The following is a 21,784-nucleotide window of genomic DNA, read 5'->3' as shown; positions in this document are numbered from 1 at the left end:
AGAGAGAGATCACAAGTAGACAGAGAGGCGGCCAAAGAGAGAGGGGTAAGTAGGCTCCCTGCTGAGCAAAGAGCCCGACACAGGGCTCAATCCCAGGACCCTGAGATCATGACCCAAGCTGAAGGCAGAGGCTTAACCCACTGAGCCACCCAGGCCCCCCTATCATATTCAACTCTTAAAAAAAAAGCTATAATGAAAATGTGGTGCTACAAAAGAGCTCAAAGAAAGTCATATCTGAGTTAAAAATTTTGCTTTGTTTCCTCTTTCTGTTCCTTGTGATTTATGCAATCATACTTTGAATGTTTACCTTTCTGGTAGATATCAGTGTATAACATTGATACTGCATACAGGATGCAGTAGGACAAATCCAGTAAAATCTCCATCCATAAAATGAAATAAAAAGCCTTGTACAGAACTCATCCCCAATATGACAAGCAATGGCAGTATTTATCCTTTGATGTGGTAGTAATTAGAAGGAAGCATGGGATGGGTGAGAAGGGGTGGCAGAAAGTGTTTCTAAAATATGTGAATTTTTCTAGAGCACACATCAAATAAAGTTTTTTTAAAGGTAAAATTTTAATTATATATTTGATTTACCCTAATATATCCAAAATATTATTATTTCAACAAATAAACAGAACAAAGCTGTTAATGAAGAATTTAGCATTCCCTTTTTGTTGTTCTTTGCCTTCAAAATCCAGTGTACTTATTTTTTATACTTATTTATTTTTCACACTTATAGAATATCTTGATTTGGATACCAAATTATTGGTGAAAATACTTGATTGTTTTAGAATTGATGATATTTATAGTTGGAAAAGGACACTCACATACTGAAGTAGTCCCAAAATGCACAAAAATCTAACAACTTAATCAAGTGTATATCTTTAAATTTAAATTAATTAATTAGTTAGTGTGCATGAGCTCTCCTGCATTTTAGAGACATAACCCTGGCAGGAGCACAGAGAACAAAGTGAAGGAGGCTGTAGACTGCTAGAATCCAGAAAAGAGTATATTTCTTAGCTTAGTATTTAAAGCCATGATGTGACATCCGGCATTGCTACCTCACAAAAACCAAAGAGATGATTATGGTGGGATTGGACCGTTTTGCTTGTTTAGCAGGTGGCTCAAAGTGTTAGCTACCTCTTGCTGTTTTTGCGTATTTTTGTCATACAAAATGGTGGCTATAAACTGCGTGTTTACATAATCTTACCTTACGTTGTATGGATCCCATCCTCACTGATTTCACATCCACTGACTGGTAAGTAAGCCACAGGCCTGTATTTATATGTTGTATATAGCATACTGAGTCTCCATATTTTATTTCAGACGTCCCCATGCCATCAACTTCTTTTCTCACTCCTACATCCAATTTTTCCTAAGAAGAGAAAAGAAAAAAAGAAGAAGAAGAAGAAGATAAGTAAAAGTCCTGAAAATACCAGTATGTATTGTGTGTGAGTGTGTGTATACATACATATGTATACCTTTAATACATATATATTTTTTAAAGATTTTATTTTTTCCTGAGAGCAGACAGACAGAGGCAGAAGCAGAGGCAGAAGCAGGCTCGCTGCTGAGCAGGGAGCCCAACGTGGAACTCGATCCTAGGACGCTGGGGTCATGTTCTGAGCTAAAGGCAGACACTTAACCGAGGGACTCACCCAGGTGCCCAAAGTACTAGTTCATATTGAAAGAACTTAGCCTTTTTGTAGCTATGTTCCTTGAAAAATGCAGCAGTCTGACATCCTTTAAAATAATAATGTCAAATACTCTATTCCAGCAGTTCAACTGATACTGAAAATCAAAGTGGGAAATTATTAAGATAAATAAACATACCTTGAATTATTCACACTGGTAGGAAATTATTTTGGCCCTAACATAAAATTTTACATTGCTTAAAGGAAACTCCAAACCAGAGATCTTAATATTAGTAGCTTATGCTTCATATTGTTTCCAGATTTTTTTTTAAAGATTTTATTTATTTATTTGACAGACTGAGATCACAAGTAGGCAGAAAGGCAGGCAGAGAGAGAGGAGGAAGCAGGCTCCCCACTGAGCAGAGAGCCCAATGCGGAGCTCCAGCCCAGGACCCTGGGATCATGACCTGAGCCGAAAGCAGAGGCTGTAACCCACCGAGCCATCCAGGCACCCCCCAGATTTTTTTTTTCATTATTGGTAATTAAGGGCATAGGTTTAAGGGAACAGAAATTCCAGTTCTGAGTTCAATCTCTGCCACTGATTACCTCTGTGACCTTAAGACAATTTAAGTAAACCTTTTCAGTCTCAAGTTTCTCATCTGTAAATAAAGCTAAGGAAAGTACCTTGCCCATAGTATCAGAAAAAAAAAATGAGATAAGGCACCTAAAGGGTTCAGCATGGTGCCTGGAGCAAATAAACACTTACCTAAATTTTAATGATTCTGACTATGAAAATGGTGTCGATAATGTTGATGGTGCGTTCCTAAGGATGTTAATAACAATGAGGATTTCTTTTGAACTGATCAAAGCTATAATTCAGTTTCTCCAACTGCAACTTCCAAGGGGCATCAGAACGATTCGCCCCTATAGGGCTACTAGGGCAAGTTCCCTGTGTTATGAAGAAACAACCAATCCTCTGATTCCAAATAAATATGGAAGTCCCTAGTTATTTTAATGTTTCCTCCTTCAACACACTCTTTCAGTTTTCCCTCCCACACTTACTTCTGGTCTTCAGGCACACATGTCTTCAAGTTCTATACAGTCCTTAAAATAACAGCAAAAAAAAAACTAATGTTCTTTTGGTTACTGTACCTCCTTTTGTGTTTTTTTTTAATTCTTCTCCTTGTTCTAACTTGTATAGTTAAATTTACTTTAAATTTCATCTGAGTCTTTCCTTGTTTGGCCTTCATAATAATTACACAAATGTTTTGAAGATTAATTTGTAGTAAACTTTACAGCTGTTATACAAAAAGGAATAATTCAAGGAAAACATAATTTTGATAGATTTTGTTTTGCACATTATACTAATAACTCTAAAATAGTTACAAACACTCCAACATTTGAAAATTAAAATGAATTGAAATTCTTAATACAATTAGTCAAGGTCATATAAGAAAATTAATACAATTATAAGTTGGTTTAACCATCATGCAAATAACTTGAAACACTATTCTAAGAATCTGCAATAAAACAGATTATTAAGCCATTCCAACTTCATTCTGTCAAAGAAGATAAACTACTAATCCACTTACACCAAACCCTTCGATGGGAAAATTAAATTCTAGGGAAAAATATAACAATGTAATTATCTCCTCAGAATAAAAACAATGAGCCTCTAACATTCTAACTTTTTGTTTTTCTTTTATCCAAGGGAATTAGTTGGTGGTCTATTTATGGACTGTGGATTTTGTTTTGAGAAGTCACAATTACTAACTGTAAAGCTATGTTTTGTTGGTTTTTATTAAGCAGTTCACTTTACTCTCTGGGTTCAAAGTTTTAATCATGACATTTCAGGAAAACTGGGTAGTTAACTACCTCTGGTCCTCAGGTGAGAGAAGGACGGCTGAAGTAACATTAGCAAAAAGTAACATGTGATTATTTGCTGTATAAAAGAACAAAGGCCATTCATGCTCTTTCCTTCTTTTATTTCCTGTCATTTTCTATAAGTCAGGCTTAAGAGAAGGAGAAATCCAGGTGAGAATAACCTAGATGCTTTGAACAACTATAAGCATGAGTCAAGAATGTGACAGCTACTAAAAGCCTCTAACATAAAATTGGGCTGTATTACTAAAAGTACAGTGTCCAGATTAGGCAAGTAATCATTTTACTAATACTCTGTATTAGCAATACTGTATCAAAATTAGCAGCTTTTGGTCTTGGCATCACTTTTTTATTATTTTTCCTTTTTTTTTTTAGTACTTTTGTTTCTGCTTTTGTTTCCTTCACTCTGGCTTTAGGAAATGACAAAGTACTTAAGTTGGACTAATCTTCCCCATAGATGACAATTTTAAAATTTAGGGGAAAAAAAAATACTTCCCAGAACCTATCTGAAGATCTTTGAGAGGGACCAAAAGCAGGGAGAAATTGGAGAATATTTTTCTCCCTAGAGGAAAACAGGACCCAGGTGATTTTTTTAAAAGCTGCTTTTTGCCCAGGGGTAGCCTTGCCCATCCGCCTACAGCTCAGGTGGAAGAAATCTGCTGCTTTCCTGGCTTGAGATATCAGAGAACACACTTTAGGGTTCACAAGTCGCCAGAAAATTAGATGAGCTAAATCCTGGACCAAAAAAGTATCTGCCAAGTTTGCTTATAAAATGCATATGAATTCTTGCTGACCACTAAACTATGCCCTACAAAAATGACAGCAGATGAGAGCTGAAATAGGGTAGCAGAAATACAAGCCACTGACCCCTCCAAAAGAGAACAAAACTGGAGATTCAGTCCAACAGGGTTAAATGCCTGCTAAAACTTAAATCACTCTTAAAACAAAAACAAAAACAAAAAACCTACAGCAAAAAATATATCTCTAACAAAACTAAAAGTCTCTATAACCTATCATTTCTAATATCCAGTATATACAGTCTAAAATAAGTAAATGTGAAAACAAGAAAGGATGGTCTATACTAAATTAAGAAAACAAAACCAAATGTGGCTCATACAAGAAAAAATAATGACAAGTAACAGAAATGATTCAAAGATAGCCCTTAAAATGAGCAGACAGGGACTTTAAAGCAACTACTATAAATATAAAATACATTCAAGGACATAAAGGAAAACATTCACATAATGAATAAACTGATGGGAATCTCAGTTGAGAAACAGAAACTATATAAAATGAAATGTATTAGCAAAATGGAAACAATAATTGAAATATAAAATTAATTGGATCAGCTTAACATCAGATTGGAATTATAGACTAAGGAGTCAATGAAGTTGAAAGTAGATCAACAGAAATTTTCCAGTCTCAAGATCAGACTGCTTTTTGGGTTTTTTTAAAGATTTATTTAGAGAGAAAGAGAATGCAGACATGTGCATGGGGTGGGGAGTGCACAGAGGGAGAGGGAGAGAGATAGTCCCAGACAGACTCTAGCCTGAATGTGGAGCCTGATGCGGGGCTTGATCCCAAGACCCCGAGATCATGACCTGAGCCAAAAACCAAGAGTCGGGCACTTAACCAATGGCACCAACCAGGAACCCCCAAGATCAGATTGCCTTTAAAAGCACTCTGACATAATAGGCATTTTGTCATTAAGTGGAAACTTTTCTCCAAAGACTAGCTAATATTTAATTAGCATTTATTTATTTATTTAATTAGCATTTAACTTAGGAAATGTTTAGATCCTCACTGTTATCTTAGCATTCACTATATCCATAATTTTTAAATAGTCTAATTGTACATCCTATAAGAATGATCTTAAGATCTGAAAACCATAAAGACGTTCAAAAGGGAAATTCTTTTTGACACAGTCTCAAGTTACTGAAAAAACTTAACATTTTTACTATTAGATGATTTTTTGGACAGACATTTCCCCATTTGCTTCACAGACAACCACAGCACACTATACTTCAACTATGAGAGAAATGTTGTCATTCTACTGAAATTGCTTCTTGACTGCCTTCTTTCCTGCTTGACTATTAATTCATTTTTCAAAGGCAGGAATCATATGTCTGGTTCCTTCACCTCAATGGCCCATATCCCAAGAGCAGAACAGTGCCTGCAATACTAGATTTGCAATACTGAGCAGAACGGTGCCTGCAATACTAGATTTGCAATACTGCAAATACTAGATTCTTGATAAAGATTTATTAGATGAATAAATTTTTGGAGGAAAATCATATACCCTATCAGATTTCCCACAGAAAATATACTTGTAAACTATTTCCAATCCTAACATTCAAATAAGTCCACTTATGATTAGAAAATCTAATTTCCTAATTAATAGAAAAATGGTTCGAGAATTAGAAAAGATCAGTGTGAAAAATACTAAGTGATATTTTGGCTTTGGGCATACCAAACTGGCTCATTAAGCCAAAACTATTTCTGACAACAGTCCATATTAAGTGATATATAGGCATTGGATAAACCAAATGAAGCTCATTAAGATATTTTTAGAGGGCCTTGGGGCAGGGGCAGAGGGAGAAGGAGAATCATAAGCAGTCTCCACACCCAGTATGGAGCCTATGTGAGGCTCGTGGGGTTCATGACCTGATCTCAAATCAAGAGTTGGACACTTAACCAATTGAGCTACCCAGGCACCCCGACGCTCATTAAGATTTTTGAATTAGTCATGTAGGATTATATTCTTATTATAATAGACAAGGTAGTTCAGAGAAATTCTTCTAGCATTAATTTAAGTCATCCTTAAATCCTTCCAAATTATTCTGTCAGGTGGCTGACAGACAGGAAGTGGGGAAAACAAAAAAAAAGGTCTTTCTCCTTAAAGGATGGGAGTGTTTGTTTTTGTCCTAGCCAGTTCTCCTTAAGACAAGCAATGGTTAAAGTTAGGAAAATTAAAAGGTCAAAATTTTTTGGCTTCTTTATGGTGCCACACTTAAACACAAAATAGTCACTGAGAATTCAGAGTCTAAAAATGCAAAAGGGTTAGAGAAATTATTAGAACAGACAGACAAGGCCAAGCTTTGCCTACCCAAGCAGGGTTATAAAAATACACAGCTTTTTTTTTTTTTATTCCTGGTGTTCAGAAATCTCACGAGGAGACACTGTGGTGGGTGGGTTTGTGGAGAGAAGGGCTTTAAAAAATTTCTTGTTCTGGAAGCGTCTTTGAGCAGCAGTAAAACAAGATCACAATGCCTTAGGAAAAGCTCTCTGATACCTTGTGTAATCCCTAATCCCTGAGTGTGGTTTGGGCCAATAAAAATGATGGGATAGCACTCATGATCAGATTACATTACATGGCAAAAGTGAAAAGATCTTGCTGATGTACTTAAGGTCCCTATTTTAGTTGACAGTGAGCAGATACCCTGGGTGAGTGACAGTTAATCGGGTGCATCCTTTACGGAGGGCTTGGGCTTTCCCTGAGCTCAGAGACTGCAAGCAGCTAGCCCTGTGGGGTTCCCTCCTAATCATGATCTTCCTTTCCAGCCACTTGCAGGATGGACTCCAGACTTGCTTAACCACTCCTCACAATCTCATAAATTGTGATAATTTACATAATAAAAATCCCTTAGTATACACATATCTCATGCTGGCTCTGCTTCTCTGGTTGAACTTTCATATACCTCATCTTAACCACAGAAGGTTTCCCTGAGCTCATTCTTGAACTGACTACCACTAAAAAGGATCAGCATGAAAATTCTAACTGAATTTCTGTATCTTCTATGAAATGATAATTGGCATTATTTTTATTATGCCATCAATACCCCTTGAAAAAGGGTGACTTAAAAAATTCATTTTTAATTTAATCCTGATTAAATGCAAAATCCATCTCCACTGATGATTTTGTGTAACTATTTTGATAAGAAAAAAACAAATTCACTCTGCTTTTACTTTTTCAGCTATTTAATCAATCAACAGCCGTAATAGTCAGATGATCACAGGTGAGCAATGTACCTTTTCTAGCTGACATTATCATTACTATTGTTATTATTATTATTAAATCTTTAATTGACTGTGGACTCTGAGAGACAAACTGAGGGTTTGGGGGGGTGGGGGGTGAGCCTGGTGGTGGGTATTATGGAGGGCACATATTGCATGGAGCACTGCGTGTGGTGCATAAACAATGAATATTGGAACACAAAATAAAATTTAAAAAAAGAAAAAAGTGAAACAAGAAGAAATACTAAGAAAAAATACATATATAATAAAAGGGGTTTTAGGGGTTTTAGTTTTAGTATTTATGTCCGGAGTCTGAAATTGCCACATAACCCATCCAAGCCTCGGTTTCTCATCTGCATAATGAAGATTAAAAATATTATCTAAGCTTCATACCTGTGATTAAATAAGATAATGGAGGCAAGGTGCTTAGCACATTACTTGGCGTATGATAAACTGTTAGCCATTACACTTATTTTTCACTGTGTGTGTATATTTTAAAACATCTTAAACATTTTTCGAACCAAAAATTTTAAAAATCCCCAAATAAAAATGACATAAAAACTATGTCTTTCTATTTCTGCCATGCAATCCAGAAGTCCTGTCATCTCAATGGTAGCCTTTTTGAAAGTAGGTATTCCATCATTTCAGCAGCAAAAGGTTTTTGTTCAGGGTGTGTGGAAAAGAGAAAACTGGAGAAAATCACCCACTGGAGAATATTTTAATGACATATTAAGTTACAGAAAAATTACTTCTTGGGGGGGAGCATAATACATTTGTAATTGGCAAAACCTACCAATGATTAAAACTGACATTTCAACACACTTGAAAGTGATGGTTCAAGTTCTAGGAGTAGAGAAACTGAGGAATACTTAGTCTAAAAAATTTACTTAAATCAAATTGAATCCTTCATTAAGTAAAATGTTATCTTTAAAGGAAAACCAACATAATCACTTTGCAATTTATACATGTATCAAATCATCACATTGTGTAGCTTAAATTTATACATTGTTACATGTCAATTGTATCTCAAGCTGGAAAAAAGAGAACATAGGTTATAAAATAACCTGAAATTGCCACATAACCCATCCAAGCCTCGGTTTATTATTCCGAGTATTCTGAAAATATGTACTTATTAATTAATTATTATTATTATTAATGTACTTATTAATTAATATGTACTTCCGAGCTTTATTCCGAGTATTCTGAAAATATGTACTTATCAACAATTGTTGAGTCTTCCATCAAATCGTGAATTTGAGACTGGACACTGAGTACTCATATTAGTGTCAAAGACATCCCAATGACAATTAAAAAAAAAAACCCAACTGCTCCTTATAATAACTAATAGAATAGTTCTCTAAAGCCACTTTCACTTAAACTTTTAAGAATAATCTTAATGATTTGCTAAACTTTAAGAATATACTTTCAAAGGGGTCTCAATAGTTACAGAGAAGGGACTGCTAATTTAAGTACAAAGAATCATGAGAGATGATTTTTACTTCTAGAATTTCCAAAACCATACCCTAAATCCAAGATAAAAGTTGATATTTTCAATTGATCTAGAAAAGTTCAATTTTTCATCAATAATGAAGAGTTGAGTTGCAACACAGTAATTACAACAATCATTATTGTGTACTCAAAACATACTAAGAATAGAAGAAATGCTATATTAAAAAAAGTCTCCACCTTTCAGAAATTGAAGTAATCATTATTAATATTGGAAATAGTATAATAAAAACATATAAATATATGACAAGCATTTTTAACCTGTCAATAGGACTGAAGAGGGGTGCGTGGGTGGCTCAGTGGGTTAAGCCTCTGCCTTTGGCTCAGGTCATGATCTCAGGGTCCTGGGATCGAGCCCCGCATCAGGCTCTCTGCTCAGGGGGGGAGCCTGCTTCCCTCTCTCTCTCTGCCTGCCTCTCTGCCTACTTGTGATCTCTTAAAATCTTTAAAAAAAAAAAAAAAAAAGGACTGAAAAAAAAAGCAACAAATATACCTTTAAGTGAAAAAAAAATATATATATATATACACCTTTAAGTGAACCCTATATTTATTTCAAAGACCAGGGGCCATGATCAAATGTGATAATAAACATAGTAATGAGAGAATTTATTTATAATATTTTCTCTAAAATCTTGATAATATAAAAAATGTTTTGTTTTAAAAATAATTTCATGTATAATTAAAGACTATTTTTATTCTATTTCAGTTGGTTCTAAGTTCAATGCTTTTTCATTGTGTAATTGCAGAAAACAACTTTCCTCAAATAGTTTTCAATTTTAATTATTAACTTAAATATCCAAATATGTATCTATTTGCTAATAGGTGAAATACATATATGATACAGTTGTTTCTGAGTAAGGGAATGTAATTTTCCCTACTATAGTTCTTTATTCCCTTTAAAAATTTTCTGTGATTATTATACATAATAAAAAAGTAATTTTAGAAAGAAATGATGGAGTTTCTATTTCTATATCATGGGAAAGAACTATTACCTAATTTTCCAGTGATTTTAGATGAAAATTCTGTGATTGTAGAAATAAAATGTCTTCCCGGCTTTCACCTCTACCTCACTACTCTCAACCATGTTATCACATATAATTATCATGGTGAATTTAAAAGGTGGGAGTTTAGGACAGTGAATTATCAACTACCTTCATATTAGAGTGATTTAATAGGAGATTAGCTTTAGAAAAATCTAATAGTTCATTCGAAGTGCCATTGGGATCCTTGTTCTCTATGTCCAGTGTATGCTATGACATTACACAGTTGCCAAAATCCAGAAACTGAATCCCCAAGCAGAGAGGATGAGAAGATCTAGCCAATAAAAATTCTTCAAATGCCAGCTATTCTCTAACAATGACAGACTATTAGCAGAGATATTTGGAGGAAAAGGTTTCAAAATCTACTATTTTGGGCTAGAAATTCTATCCAGAGCTTCTGAAAATATTCATAGTTTTTGAGTACTTCCATTTCTAGGCATCCAACAACAAAAAATGTACATAAAACTTAATGTCCAAGAATGTCAGTGCAATGGTTGTTTTCTACTTTAACTGATGTTTTGTTGTTGCAAAAGAAATATGGCTATTGTAACAAGCAAAATAATCCAGAGATTTGTTTTTTAAAAAGTTAAAAAATTTCCCCATACTTACTCTCATATACCTTCCATTCTGATGTTCCTAAAGTACTCAAAATTAAAAGATTAGTATAGATCCTTCTGCATCTATCATATAATCATATACCTACACACATACAAGAAATTCTTTTTTAAGTAAAAATAAAATAAGTTTTTAAAATTACATTATGATTTTCTTTTTAGGATGCATTAGGTACTAGGATGGATATTTTTCCAGATCAGTATATTCTGATAGCTAATACCACTTAGCTATCAACTATATTTGTTGAATATTGGAGTCTTTTCCAATTTTTTTGCCGTGACAAAGAATGATGAAGTTAACCTGCACAGGTTTTATAGCAGTAAGACAATCTCCCCACATTAGGAAAAATAACATTGCTATGTGTATGTTCATATATGTTCGTGTGTTCATGTATGAACACGTACGTGTTCATATATGTATAATGGGTGTGTGTGTGTTTGGTGGCTATGTGTACACAACAAAGTTTAAAAATATGTCAATACGCATTTCTCTTTTGTATTTCCAATATCCATATGAATAACCTATCCCCATTTTGCACAGGCATCCAATTACCGCCTGGAGAATCAGGATTGCTATAGAAAGAACAAAAGGAGAATGGCAGTTTCAGTATTCAGATTTCTACAGAAACAGGATTCTTAGAGACCACTGGAATATGGTTGTTACAGAAATAACAAAAACAGAAAAAATGAACTCAGTATTCAGATTTCTACACCAAAATACTGACTTTGCCTGGGAGCCTGGGGAGGAGGGGTGGTGCATCAGCTGTGTGGGGCCCTGCAGGGTGAAAGGCACACCTCCAGACTCCGGGGGCAGCCAGGCAAGGGGAGAGGTGGGGATGAGTGAACTAGTCAGTTCAGGGTTGCAAGCCTGGAGCTAAGGCGTGGTTATTTAAACCCACGCTGGACAGGTGGTTTAGGGCAGGGATAATCTCCGGTCCGTGGCTCTTCCACACTCCCAGCCCAGTGACTTGGACAAGTGATTCATCCCTCCTGCCCTTGGTTCTCCCACCTGTAAAATGGGTGTCTTGATACTCACTGAGATCAGTTACAGTTGGCAGACCTATAAGAGGTCACAGAAATGTAGCAATTATTGTCTTTAAAAAGCCAGGGAGTGGTCCCAGTGAGTTCCCAAGCCAGGTCGAGGCAGTCCTTAAATGTTCTGAAGTGAATGAATGTCCGTGGAGGAGCAGGGTCCCTGGGTAGGCTCCCGAGGCTCGGACACCCTAAAATTCCTCAATGGTGTGGAATACATATATATTCCTTATTACATGGCATTTACATCTTCTGTATGTTATCTATCATGAACTGCGAAAGTGACTTCATATCTCCTGCCACTAGTTTTTCTGTTTATTTCCTCTTGTATCTCCTATAGGTTTGGTTTAATGAATATGAATACTATGTCATTTTATTTGGTACATAGATTTGGTTAACTGTTACATCCTCAGGGAACTGCACTGATACTATGATACAAGTATCCTTTGTCCAACTCAATACTTTCTTTTACATGAATTTCTCCTCATCTGATATTAAATCAGACACTTCTTTGTTCTTATTTGTATTTTCCTGGTATTCCATGAGCCATCTTTTAATTTAAAAACTTTCCAAATAAAACTGTTTTGGAGGTATCTCTTAAAGTCAGCATCATTTATACGTCATGATCCAATATGAAATTTTTATTTTAAATTGTGATTTTAGCCCATTTTTATGTGCTGATAAAGCAAATACGTGAGATGTCTACTCTGTCACATTTTAGGTTTTCTGTTGTTACATTTTTTTGTTTTCTAGTCATTTGCTATGTGGCCTCCTGTCCCTGTTGACCGTGGGTTTCTGTGGCTGTGCGTGTCTACAATTCTTTTGGTCTTGTCCTCTTTCTACTGGATTGGATTACGGACGGTAGTATTTTCCTCTTTTTTTCACCAAATCCTCTCTCCTTCACCACCTTTTTTAGTAAATTTCATTATACTTTAGTGTTTGCCTTTTTACTGTTAAATCTTACACTTCATTACCTGACTTTTCAGTTTTAGAAAATATTACTTGCCTTTTGGTAAGGCAATCAGAGCACTTACTGCCCCTTTGACTTTTTCCCTTTCACCTCCAATTTTGGCTAGATTTTGCCCCTGTAAATGCTACAGCTTGAAAAACTTTTCCAACATCTTTCATTGTCATATGTCTGTTCAGGTTCTTCTCTGGGATTTTGTTTTGCTGAATTATATTTTGCTAAATTATATTTTGCCCGTAGGAGGCCATGCATTTCCTTTAGTTTTTCTAATTTTCTGCCTTAAAGCTCTGTGTCACTTTAATCTGTACCATCTTTTTTTTTAACTTAAAAAGGGCTTCTACCATCAGATAACTAATTCCTCTTTGCTGAGCTGAATGTTTGTTTCCCTTTTTGGACTGAGGTAATGGATATTGGATAAACTAACAAATTCCCACCCTTGTGCTTAGTTAGGCTTAAGGAAAAAGGCCTCAGCACTAAGCTCATTCACAATAAGACCAATTGTGCTTTCCATCTACAGAGACGACGAGCAACTGCTCACCAGATATCCATGAAATACAGCATTCAGAGCCCTCTATGGGTCCACACAAGAAACAGAAACATGTGAACCCTGTCTGAGCTCCAGCTCTCTACTCCCACCATACAGAATAGGGATCTATACTGCCGTCTCTCCCAGAGATCTCTGGGGAACTCAAGAGTGTGGAGAACTAACAGTATGGCACTAGGGACGTGTACTCAGGCTGCTATCTTCTCACAGTTACTTCTGGACTCATCCAAGCTTCCTTTAGCTACAACAGGGACATCAGCTTTTGCAGCTCTGCGACAAAAGCTAATCAGTAATCCAGCTTCATTCCTACCATTCCACTCAAGTTCCACATTCCTCATGAGGTTAAGGACACAAGTATATAATTATGACCAAAATTAATACAATAGATGCTTGGCATCTGTCAACTCAACATGTGATTTTCAACTACTCCAGAGACACCTCACTGTTCAAGACGTATGTTATTTTGCTGAAGCCTGAGTGGGAATCCATTGCAACGTGGGGTTGGTGGGCTGGGGACCACACAAGAGAGGTCCTGAGGGGACGAGCTGGGCTGCAGCACCAGCATTCCAACTTGACTTTGATACATGTGTTTTTTCCCATTCTACTCATCATCTGGTTCAGAGGAATTCTAATTAGAGATCTAAAGAGTTTTTCTTAGAGGTTTTTTCCCCCTACAAATGATTCAAAAGACCTAAGAAGAAAGGTCTGCATGTAAGAGGAGATACGTAAATGGGCCTCTGAGTTTCCGACATGCTTGACCAACACATAGGACATAGGACAACAGCATGAAGTTTGTGCTAAGTGCACTTGTCAAAGCCTAAATAAACAGAAACGAGCTAGATGAATGTCTTATACATAAGCAACCAAAGATCTATAAAGCAGGTGAGACACCTGGGCAGGTTTTAGTGGTTTAGGAAATGAGTTTTAAAGGAATGGATGGAAGAGAAACTGGAAATTTAGAAATACATGTCAAAAAATGCCAAGAGAAATGACAGTCACATCCTTTCTCTTTCCATTTCTAACATCAAAAGAAATGTGGTGGGGACATAATTACAGGTAATCCAAAATTATATTTTCTGTCTTACCTTAGAAGATCGGAAGGTAAATGCCGTTGATTTTACATCAGCCTTTTCTTTGTCCATGAGCAGAAGGCTTTTGTCTTCCATGAGACTCAAGTATTTTCCTGTTGTGACATGGCGTAGTCGGAAAGGCTGTCCCCATCTTATGTGGCTTCCACTCCACCTAACAAACACAGTTAAGACCTGATCCAATAGCATCCACAATCACAGGAGAAAAAGCAATTAAGATGTATGTGTTGGGACAAGGAACTTTGCTTATCATAGATTGTCTCATTTAAAGTTCTCAAATACCTTGTGATGGTGGTGGTGTGAATTTCACTCCACAAACAACAAAATGGTCATCCAGAATGACTAAGTAATAGTCAGTCTTACACAGCTAATAGGAAATTGAAGCAAAATTTAACTCAAAGACCTTGATTTTAAATATAATACCACCCATACTATTTACTTCCCCATGCAAAGATGACTAGGGACTTGTGGTCCAAGTTAACGTCTAATCACTAGTCACAGATATGGAAATTATAAATTTAAAGAACACTTCAGAATTTACTAGTTAAAAACTTCTGTTGAGGGGCGCCTGGGTGGCTCAGTGAGTTAAAGCCTCTGCCTTCGGCTCAGGTCATGATCCCAGAGTCCTGGGATAGAGCCCCACATGGGGCTATCTGCTCAGTAGGGAGCCTGCTTCCCTTCCTCTCTCTCTGCCTGCCTCTCTCCTTACTTGTGATCTCTATCTGTCAAATAAATAAATTTAAAAAAACAAAAAACTTCTGTTGAATTTGCAGACTTGAAAAACAATGGTAATTCTGTCAATGCCTAATTATGATTGATTGGAACTCATATATATAAATTGAAGTATACATTTACTTGAAACCTATTCCTATGCATTGAAATTTAATAATGTGGAACAATTATATCATTCAAAACTGATCAACAAAAAAGACAACCCAAGAAAATGAGAATTCTAAAACAGTCAAGAGAGAAAAAAAGGAAAAAAATAAAATGCAAAAAACAACATACAAATTAAGGTTGCAGGAAAAAGATAAAAACCAAGTCATGATCATTAAAATCTGCTTTTTAAAATGACTTCCAGATAGGGGAGAAGAGAAAAATCAAGATACAGACCATCCTTGTTTTGTGCAGTGCTGTGTTAACTGAAAGTCACATGTGTATGAACCTTGTACGCACTATGGTACTGAAACACGGCTCTGATATCCACACCTTTCAGTTAAATCAGTTATGTGCAAAACAAGCATGGCCTCTTAACACTGATAAGAATTATGCTGAAAATCAGATAAGTTTCTCAAGAGCTAAAAATGAATAAATAAAAAAAGATTTATCAGGCATATAAATTCAAAAGGAAATAGTGATGGTAAAGTTGATATTAAACAAATTAGAATTTAAGGTAAAAAGCATAAAGGGGATACAGTCAGGTATTTTATAAAGAGAAAAAACATACTCTAAAAAGAACACATGTCATGAAGCTTCACAGGGCAATAGAAAAGAGAAAATGAGACAAAAGAAAAAGATAATTAAATATAAAAACAATTACAGTGGAAGCGTTTATCACTATGTAATGAATCAAACAGACAAAAAATGAAAGTATGGAGAATTTTAACATGATTGTATTAATTTGTAAGCTTGTTTTAATATAAGATGATTAAAAAGGTCATCAAAAAATATAGGGCCCTTTGTAGTCTACAAATTGAGAATACTTTTTTCAAATTCACCAATCTTAGTAAACTATAAGTCATTTTATGCTGATTTCCTAACTTGGATTTTTCACTTTGAATATTAGCAGGGAAAACTAACAAAGTGATACTGTGATATGATCTTTATTACATGGATATGTTTATAGAGGCAATTAATTTGGACAAGTCCCCCAACTAAAGTAATAACTGTGTGCCAATAAACCCTACTAATAACACAGTATTGTTAAAAATGAAATTAAAATTTGCTTACCAGCAAGAGAATATTAAATCATTTCTAGTCTGGTAAAGGAACAAGCTTTGTTTATTCCCCTCTTATAAAATAAGTGTATTCTTTGCAGAGGCTATGAAAAACACAATTATTTTTAATATTCACATTCATTATTTGAAGAACCATCTAAATGTTTTTTTTCTAAGTAATGAGTCATCTTAATCATCATAAAAAACAACTTCATTTTCAAAATAGTTCCAAATTTGAACCAAGCAATACTTTATACCACATTTTCTAGAGGGTATTCTGCATATGATGTACAAATCTACTTAATAGGGTGCATATTTACAAGCACTTCTATCAAATCACCAAGAGAATCTGGCCAATTATCAGCAAAACACTGAAAAGTCTAAGTACATTTTCTTTAGTGTATAGCCATTCAAATTAGCTGGTCTCCAAGTGCTCATGGCCCAGAAGAAAAGAGGACAAGCCTAGGAGAATCAGAAGGCCGAAAATATTCAGTAAAAGCTGAAAACAGTAACAGTAACATAGAAATAGAAAGTAATTTCCTATGGTAACACAACAGAAAAGTATTCCCTATGTATTACCTATATTCACTTGGAATGACCTCAAAGGATCAGGAAGTAATTCGGTCAGTTGTCATGATACATCCACCTTTTTTTGATTTTGTGGGTTCTTTGTAACATATAAGAAAGTGGAACTTGAAGCATACATAATGCATATTTTAAATTGCAATTATCATTCCTACTACAGAAACCAACATGTATTTTACTTATAATGTTCTAATAGTTTTTACAATACTGGAATGTGTTTTCTATTATATTTAACTCCCAAAGTTAAAACTCACCTTATTAAAATGTTCATGAAACTGAAAAATTTTTGACAGTGTTAATTTTATTTGTAGGAGTATTTGATATAAAATACATAATTACTAGGCTACATTAACCATATCAAATACATAGTTTGATACCTGGTTGGAGGAAAAAAAAAAAGAATATCCCAAATTTTATAGTATAAATATTGACCTTCTGGTATAAAATTCTGTTATAAACATAAGCAGAATGTTTTACTATCATCTTCTAAGTACAAAGAAAAACATGAGTATTTACATGGCCAATGCATGTAAGAAGCTGTGTAAAGTCAATGTAGTCTAATGTGTACATTTACAATGAAGTCAAAGTAGTTCAAAAATTCAACAGAACCTGAACCTGAAAAAACACTTAACATAATTACATTCATTACAAGTGAACCTCCTGCTTTTCTAGCACAGACAGGAAGATGAAATGGTGCAAATCAAGGGTCACAGAGTCCAACAGAAACATCTCTCTTTCCTCTGTTAGATGGTTGAAAAACTACCTGCTTTTCGAGCTGCTCTAAGCTCCCCTGCTGTCATTTGGATTCTGAGGCAATCAGCAGACGTGCCCCCTTTCACCTCTGACTGACCTGGAGATCAGCTTCTTTCTATATTCTCAGCACCCCCCCCCCCATTCAAGTGAAAACAGACCCGACAATTGCCATTTCAAACTTCAAACAATAGGCAACAGTAGAGAAAAAGAATCCAGATCGCATCATGGAAGGATACGCAGAAGACCTGGATTTATGTAATTACAGGTCATCAAAAACAACGTTGACAACAAAAAGGAAGCCCTGCCTGGTTTTCAGGAGTTTGCATCCTTCTGGTTTTTTGTTTTTTTTTTTAAGATTTTATTTATTTATTTGACAGACAGAGATCACTAGTAGGCAGAGAGGCAGGCAGAGAGAGAGAGGAGGAAGCAGGCTCCCCGCTGAGCAGAGAGCCCTATGCGGGGCTCGATCCCAGCACCCTGGGATCAGGACCTGAGCCGAAGGCAGAGACTTTAACCCACTAAGCCACCCAAGCACCCCAGGTTTTTTAATCTACAAAGTGAGACGTATTTAGGGCCTCCTTTGCTCAAAACAAACAAACAAATAAAAAAAAAAAACCATTTCTTTAAGCACATAATCAGGAAGGGGAGGGATATTCATAAATTTGAAAACACATCTGGAGTCTGTTTTCCAATGGTGGCAACATCTATCTCAACTTCACTTTAACTACTTCTCTATTTAAGCTCTCATTTTTATAAAACACAAGGTAAAGGAAATACCTGTACGTCTTTAAAATCCCTTTCCCTCAATTCTCTGATTCATTTATGAAGCACACAAAAGCTCTGAGTTCTCCTTACTTCATTTTATGAGGCCACCACTTCTTTTTCCACCTTCAGAGATTCATTTCCAGTAAAATTTTTCTTTCAAGTTCAATGTTCACCAAAAATTTTAGTATTTAGGTAATTTCATCAGCTATGTATTTAGATGGAAGAATTTATTATCAGCTAATTAACAATTAATGGGGTTAAAACAGAAGAACTTTTTAAAGTTACAGACTTACTATCACCAGAAATGTAAAAATATTTTACATATATATTTTTGTTGCTTAGGTGTTTGCTAGAGTGAGCAAAAACAGTCTTTCAATCATAAAAAAAATGATTTGGAATAAAGAACTCTGTCATGGGAGAGTAACAAATATCATGACAATGAGAAAGAGTATATAATTTCTACTGTTAAGGTAGACTATGTTCAAGTATTTTTAAATAAATAAAGATGGGTATTAAATCATAGCAGTATTTAGAGTTAATGAGATACTTTTAAAAGAGTGGTATGCCTCTGGAAAACAGTGTGGAAGTTCCTCAAAAAACTGAAAATAGAGCTACCCTATGACCCAGCAATTGCACTACTGGGTATATATCCTAAAGATACAAACGTGGTGCTCCGAAGGGGCACGTGCACCCGAACGTTTATCGCAGCAATGTCCACAATAGCCAAACTATGGAAAGAACCTAGATGTCCATCAACAGATAAATGGATAAAGAAGATGTGGTATATATACACAATGGAATACTATGTAGCCATCAAAAGAAATGAAATCTTGCCATTTGTGACAACCTGGATGGAACTAGAAGGTATTATGCTTAGCGAAATAAGTCAATCGGAGAAAGACAACTATCATATGATCTCTTTGATATGAGGAAGTGGAGATGCAATGTGGGGGGGCTGGGGGGAGGTAGGAAAAGAAAAAATGAAAGAAGATGGGATTGGGAGGGAGACAAACCATAAAAGACTCAATCTCAAAAAACAGACTGAGGGTTGCTAGGGGAGGGGGGATGGGAGAGGGTGGTGGGGATACAGACATTGGGGAGGGTATGCGCTATGATGATTGCTGTGAAATGTGTAAACCTGGCGATTCACAGACCTGTACCCCTGGGGATAAAAATACATTATATGTTTATTAAAATAAATAAATTAATTTAAAAAATAAAATAAGGGGCGCCCGGGTGGCTCAGTGGGTTAAAACTTCTGCCTTCGGCTCAGGTTGTGATACCAGGGTCCTGGGATCGAGCCCCACATCGGGCTCTCTTCTCCATGGAGAGCCTGCTTCCTCCTCTCTCTCTACCTGCCTCTCTGCCTACTTGTGATCCCTGTCTGTCAAATAAATAAATAAAATCTTTAAAAATAAATAAATAAATAAAAATAAAAATAAGAAATAAAATAAAAGAGTGGTATGCTATTTCATTTTAAAATATCACTTCCGGGGCACCTGGGTGGCTCAGTTGGTTAAGCGACTGCCTTCCACTCAGGTCATGATCCTTGAGTCCTGGGATGGAGTCCCGCATCAGGCTCCCAGCTCCATGGGGAGTCTAATTCTCCCTCTGATCTTCTCCCCTCTCATGCTCGCTCTCTCTCTCTCAAATAAATAAACAAAATCTTTTAAAAAATCACTTCCAATAACACACCATAAATTATATTCTATGCATCTATTTAAACTGATAATGAACAAAAAACCATAATGAAAAATGTAAATGTCAAACCTTACAATGTTCAAGGATGCACCTTTCAAATTGTTTCAAAACTAATGTATGGGATATATAAGCAAAAACAACTAAACTACTTTAATCATCATTAGATAAGCATTAATCACAAAATAGTAGGCCTTACAAAGATAACTATTTTATACTAAGATAGTTCCCTATAGCCATTCATGGAAACTATAACTTTAAATCATTAATTTCCTGAACGTGTAATGTAATTGGGAACAAATACACTAAAAACTTACTGCCCTGTAGACAAAGGAATGAACCTTCCAATCAACAACAAAAAAAACTGACTAATATTTTAATTCTAATGAAAATAATTCAAAATGACACCTTTATCATCAACATTGCATTTATCTACAGGAACTAAAAGTCAACCTCTGAACAACTTTTTGAAGCCACCAAAAAGGAAAAAAAAAAGAATATGAATATATATGTATTTGTTTGTATAATGAACAAATACACAGTGACTTTGTATTGCAATCCAGATTTCTTACTCAGCTATTAAGGTATTTGTAAATAAGGATAGTGACTCCCAGTAACGATCCTTGTACTCCTGTTCATGTTCAAGTTTCCTGTTTTACACGGCCCTTTAGACTGTTAAACCCAGACAATGTCAGACCTGAAATGTAAAACAGGCTTGCAAACCATTTTTCCTGTTTCGAAACCTTACATCACTCTGTCCTAGAAGCACCTTCTGCTAGGAGATGCACAGACAGGGAAGAGAGGACGTTACCCAAACAAATCAGGCTAAAGACAAGAGCAGATCATATACAATTATAGAATTACTGCATACCGCCTGGTGAATTTAGGCTAAAGAAAGCAAAATAAATGTAGGAAGACGGGCAAGAGGAGAGGAACTCTCCAGCACTTTCTCATTTGCTTGTTCCATTTGCTTGTTTGCTGTAGTTGTTCACATGAGCTTTCGCATAAAAGCTCAAGTCCACAGCACTGGAAGTATTTTGTACACTTGAAGCACTCTGCTCTATTCACAAATTCTACTTACGCAACTCTTAGTGTCTCTAGTCTCCACAGGGAACGTGCATGAACGGATACAGCACCACCTTCATAGTGAACAGTTCTGGTTAAAAAAAAGAAAAAAAAAATAAGCCTGATTTTAACATGGGTCATTCTTGGACTCTATTTTCTCAAGCCAATTACAAGAGAAAAGCAAATGGAAAGCCTTTAAATAAAGTTATACTTTCTGGCATGAGACAGTATAGTTGGAAACAAAAATAACAGAAATAACAGTAACGGTGATCAATATAAGTTTGTCCTGAATAAACTCTTAATTTAAATGTATTTTCTCATAATTTTCTCCCTCCACTTCCATTCATTCCCTCTGCCTCCCCGCTGCCCACCTCTTTCCCTGTCTGACTCTCCCTCCCTCCCTCTCTCCCACTAAATACATTCACTGGACTTATTTAACTTAGGTCCATTAAAGTACTCAGCTATGAGTTTACATATAGTTTAATACCTTATTACTTCAACATACACATATAATTATTTGTGGTTCTAAATTCTGTTCTAGATATATGAACACTAAAGAAATATAAGAACATATTGATTTTAGTGCTTTATTATAACAATCTGCAAAATGATGGCAGAAAAGTATAAGGGCCATCAAAAATATAAACATCAACAAAAA

At 35.6% G+C, this 21,784-nt stretch overlaps 1 protein-coding gene across 1 annotated transcript in view; it reads right to left on the bottom strand.

Annotated features, from left to right (window-relative positions):
* Window positions 1–1,213: 1,213 nt before the first annotated feature.
* The window catches only part of LOC308337840 (ryanodine receptor 2-like), a gene marked incomplete at both ends in the record, with an annotated part of 87,136 nt that continues 66,565 nt past the window's right edge, over window positions 1,214–21,784 (bottom strand). The window contains 3 exons of the mRNA XM_080831379.1: window positions 1,214–1,378; window positions 14,321–14,477; window positions 21,143–21,217. Coding sequence (XP_080687505.1) covers window positions 1,214–1,378; window positions 14,321–14,477; window positions 21,143–21,217 — 397 coding nt within the window. The remainder of the gene's footprint in view (window positions 1,379–14,320; window positions 14,478–21,142; window positions 21,218–21,784) is intronic.

The sequence above is a fragment of the Martes martes genome, assembly GCF_963455335.1.
Source record: "Martes martes genome assembly, contig: scaffold_202, whole genome shotgun sequence".
NCBI lineage: Eukaryota > Metazoa > Chordata > Mammalia > Carnivora > Mustelidae > Martes > Martes martes.
Note: the sequence above shows the minus strand (reverse complement) of the source record. Positions and strands in the feature narration are given on the sequence as shown.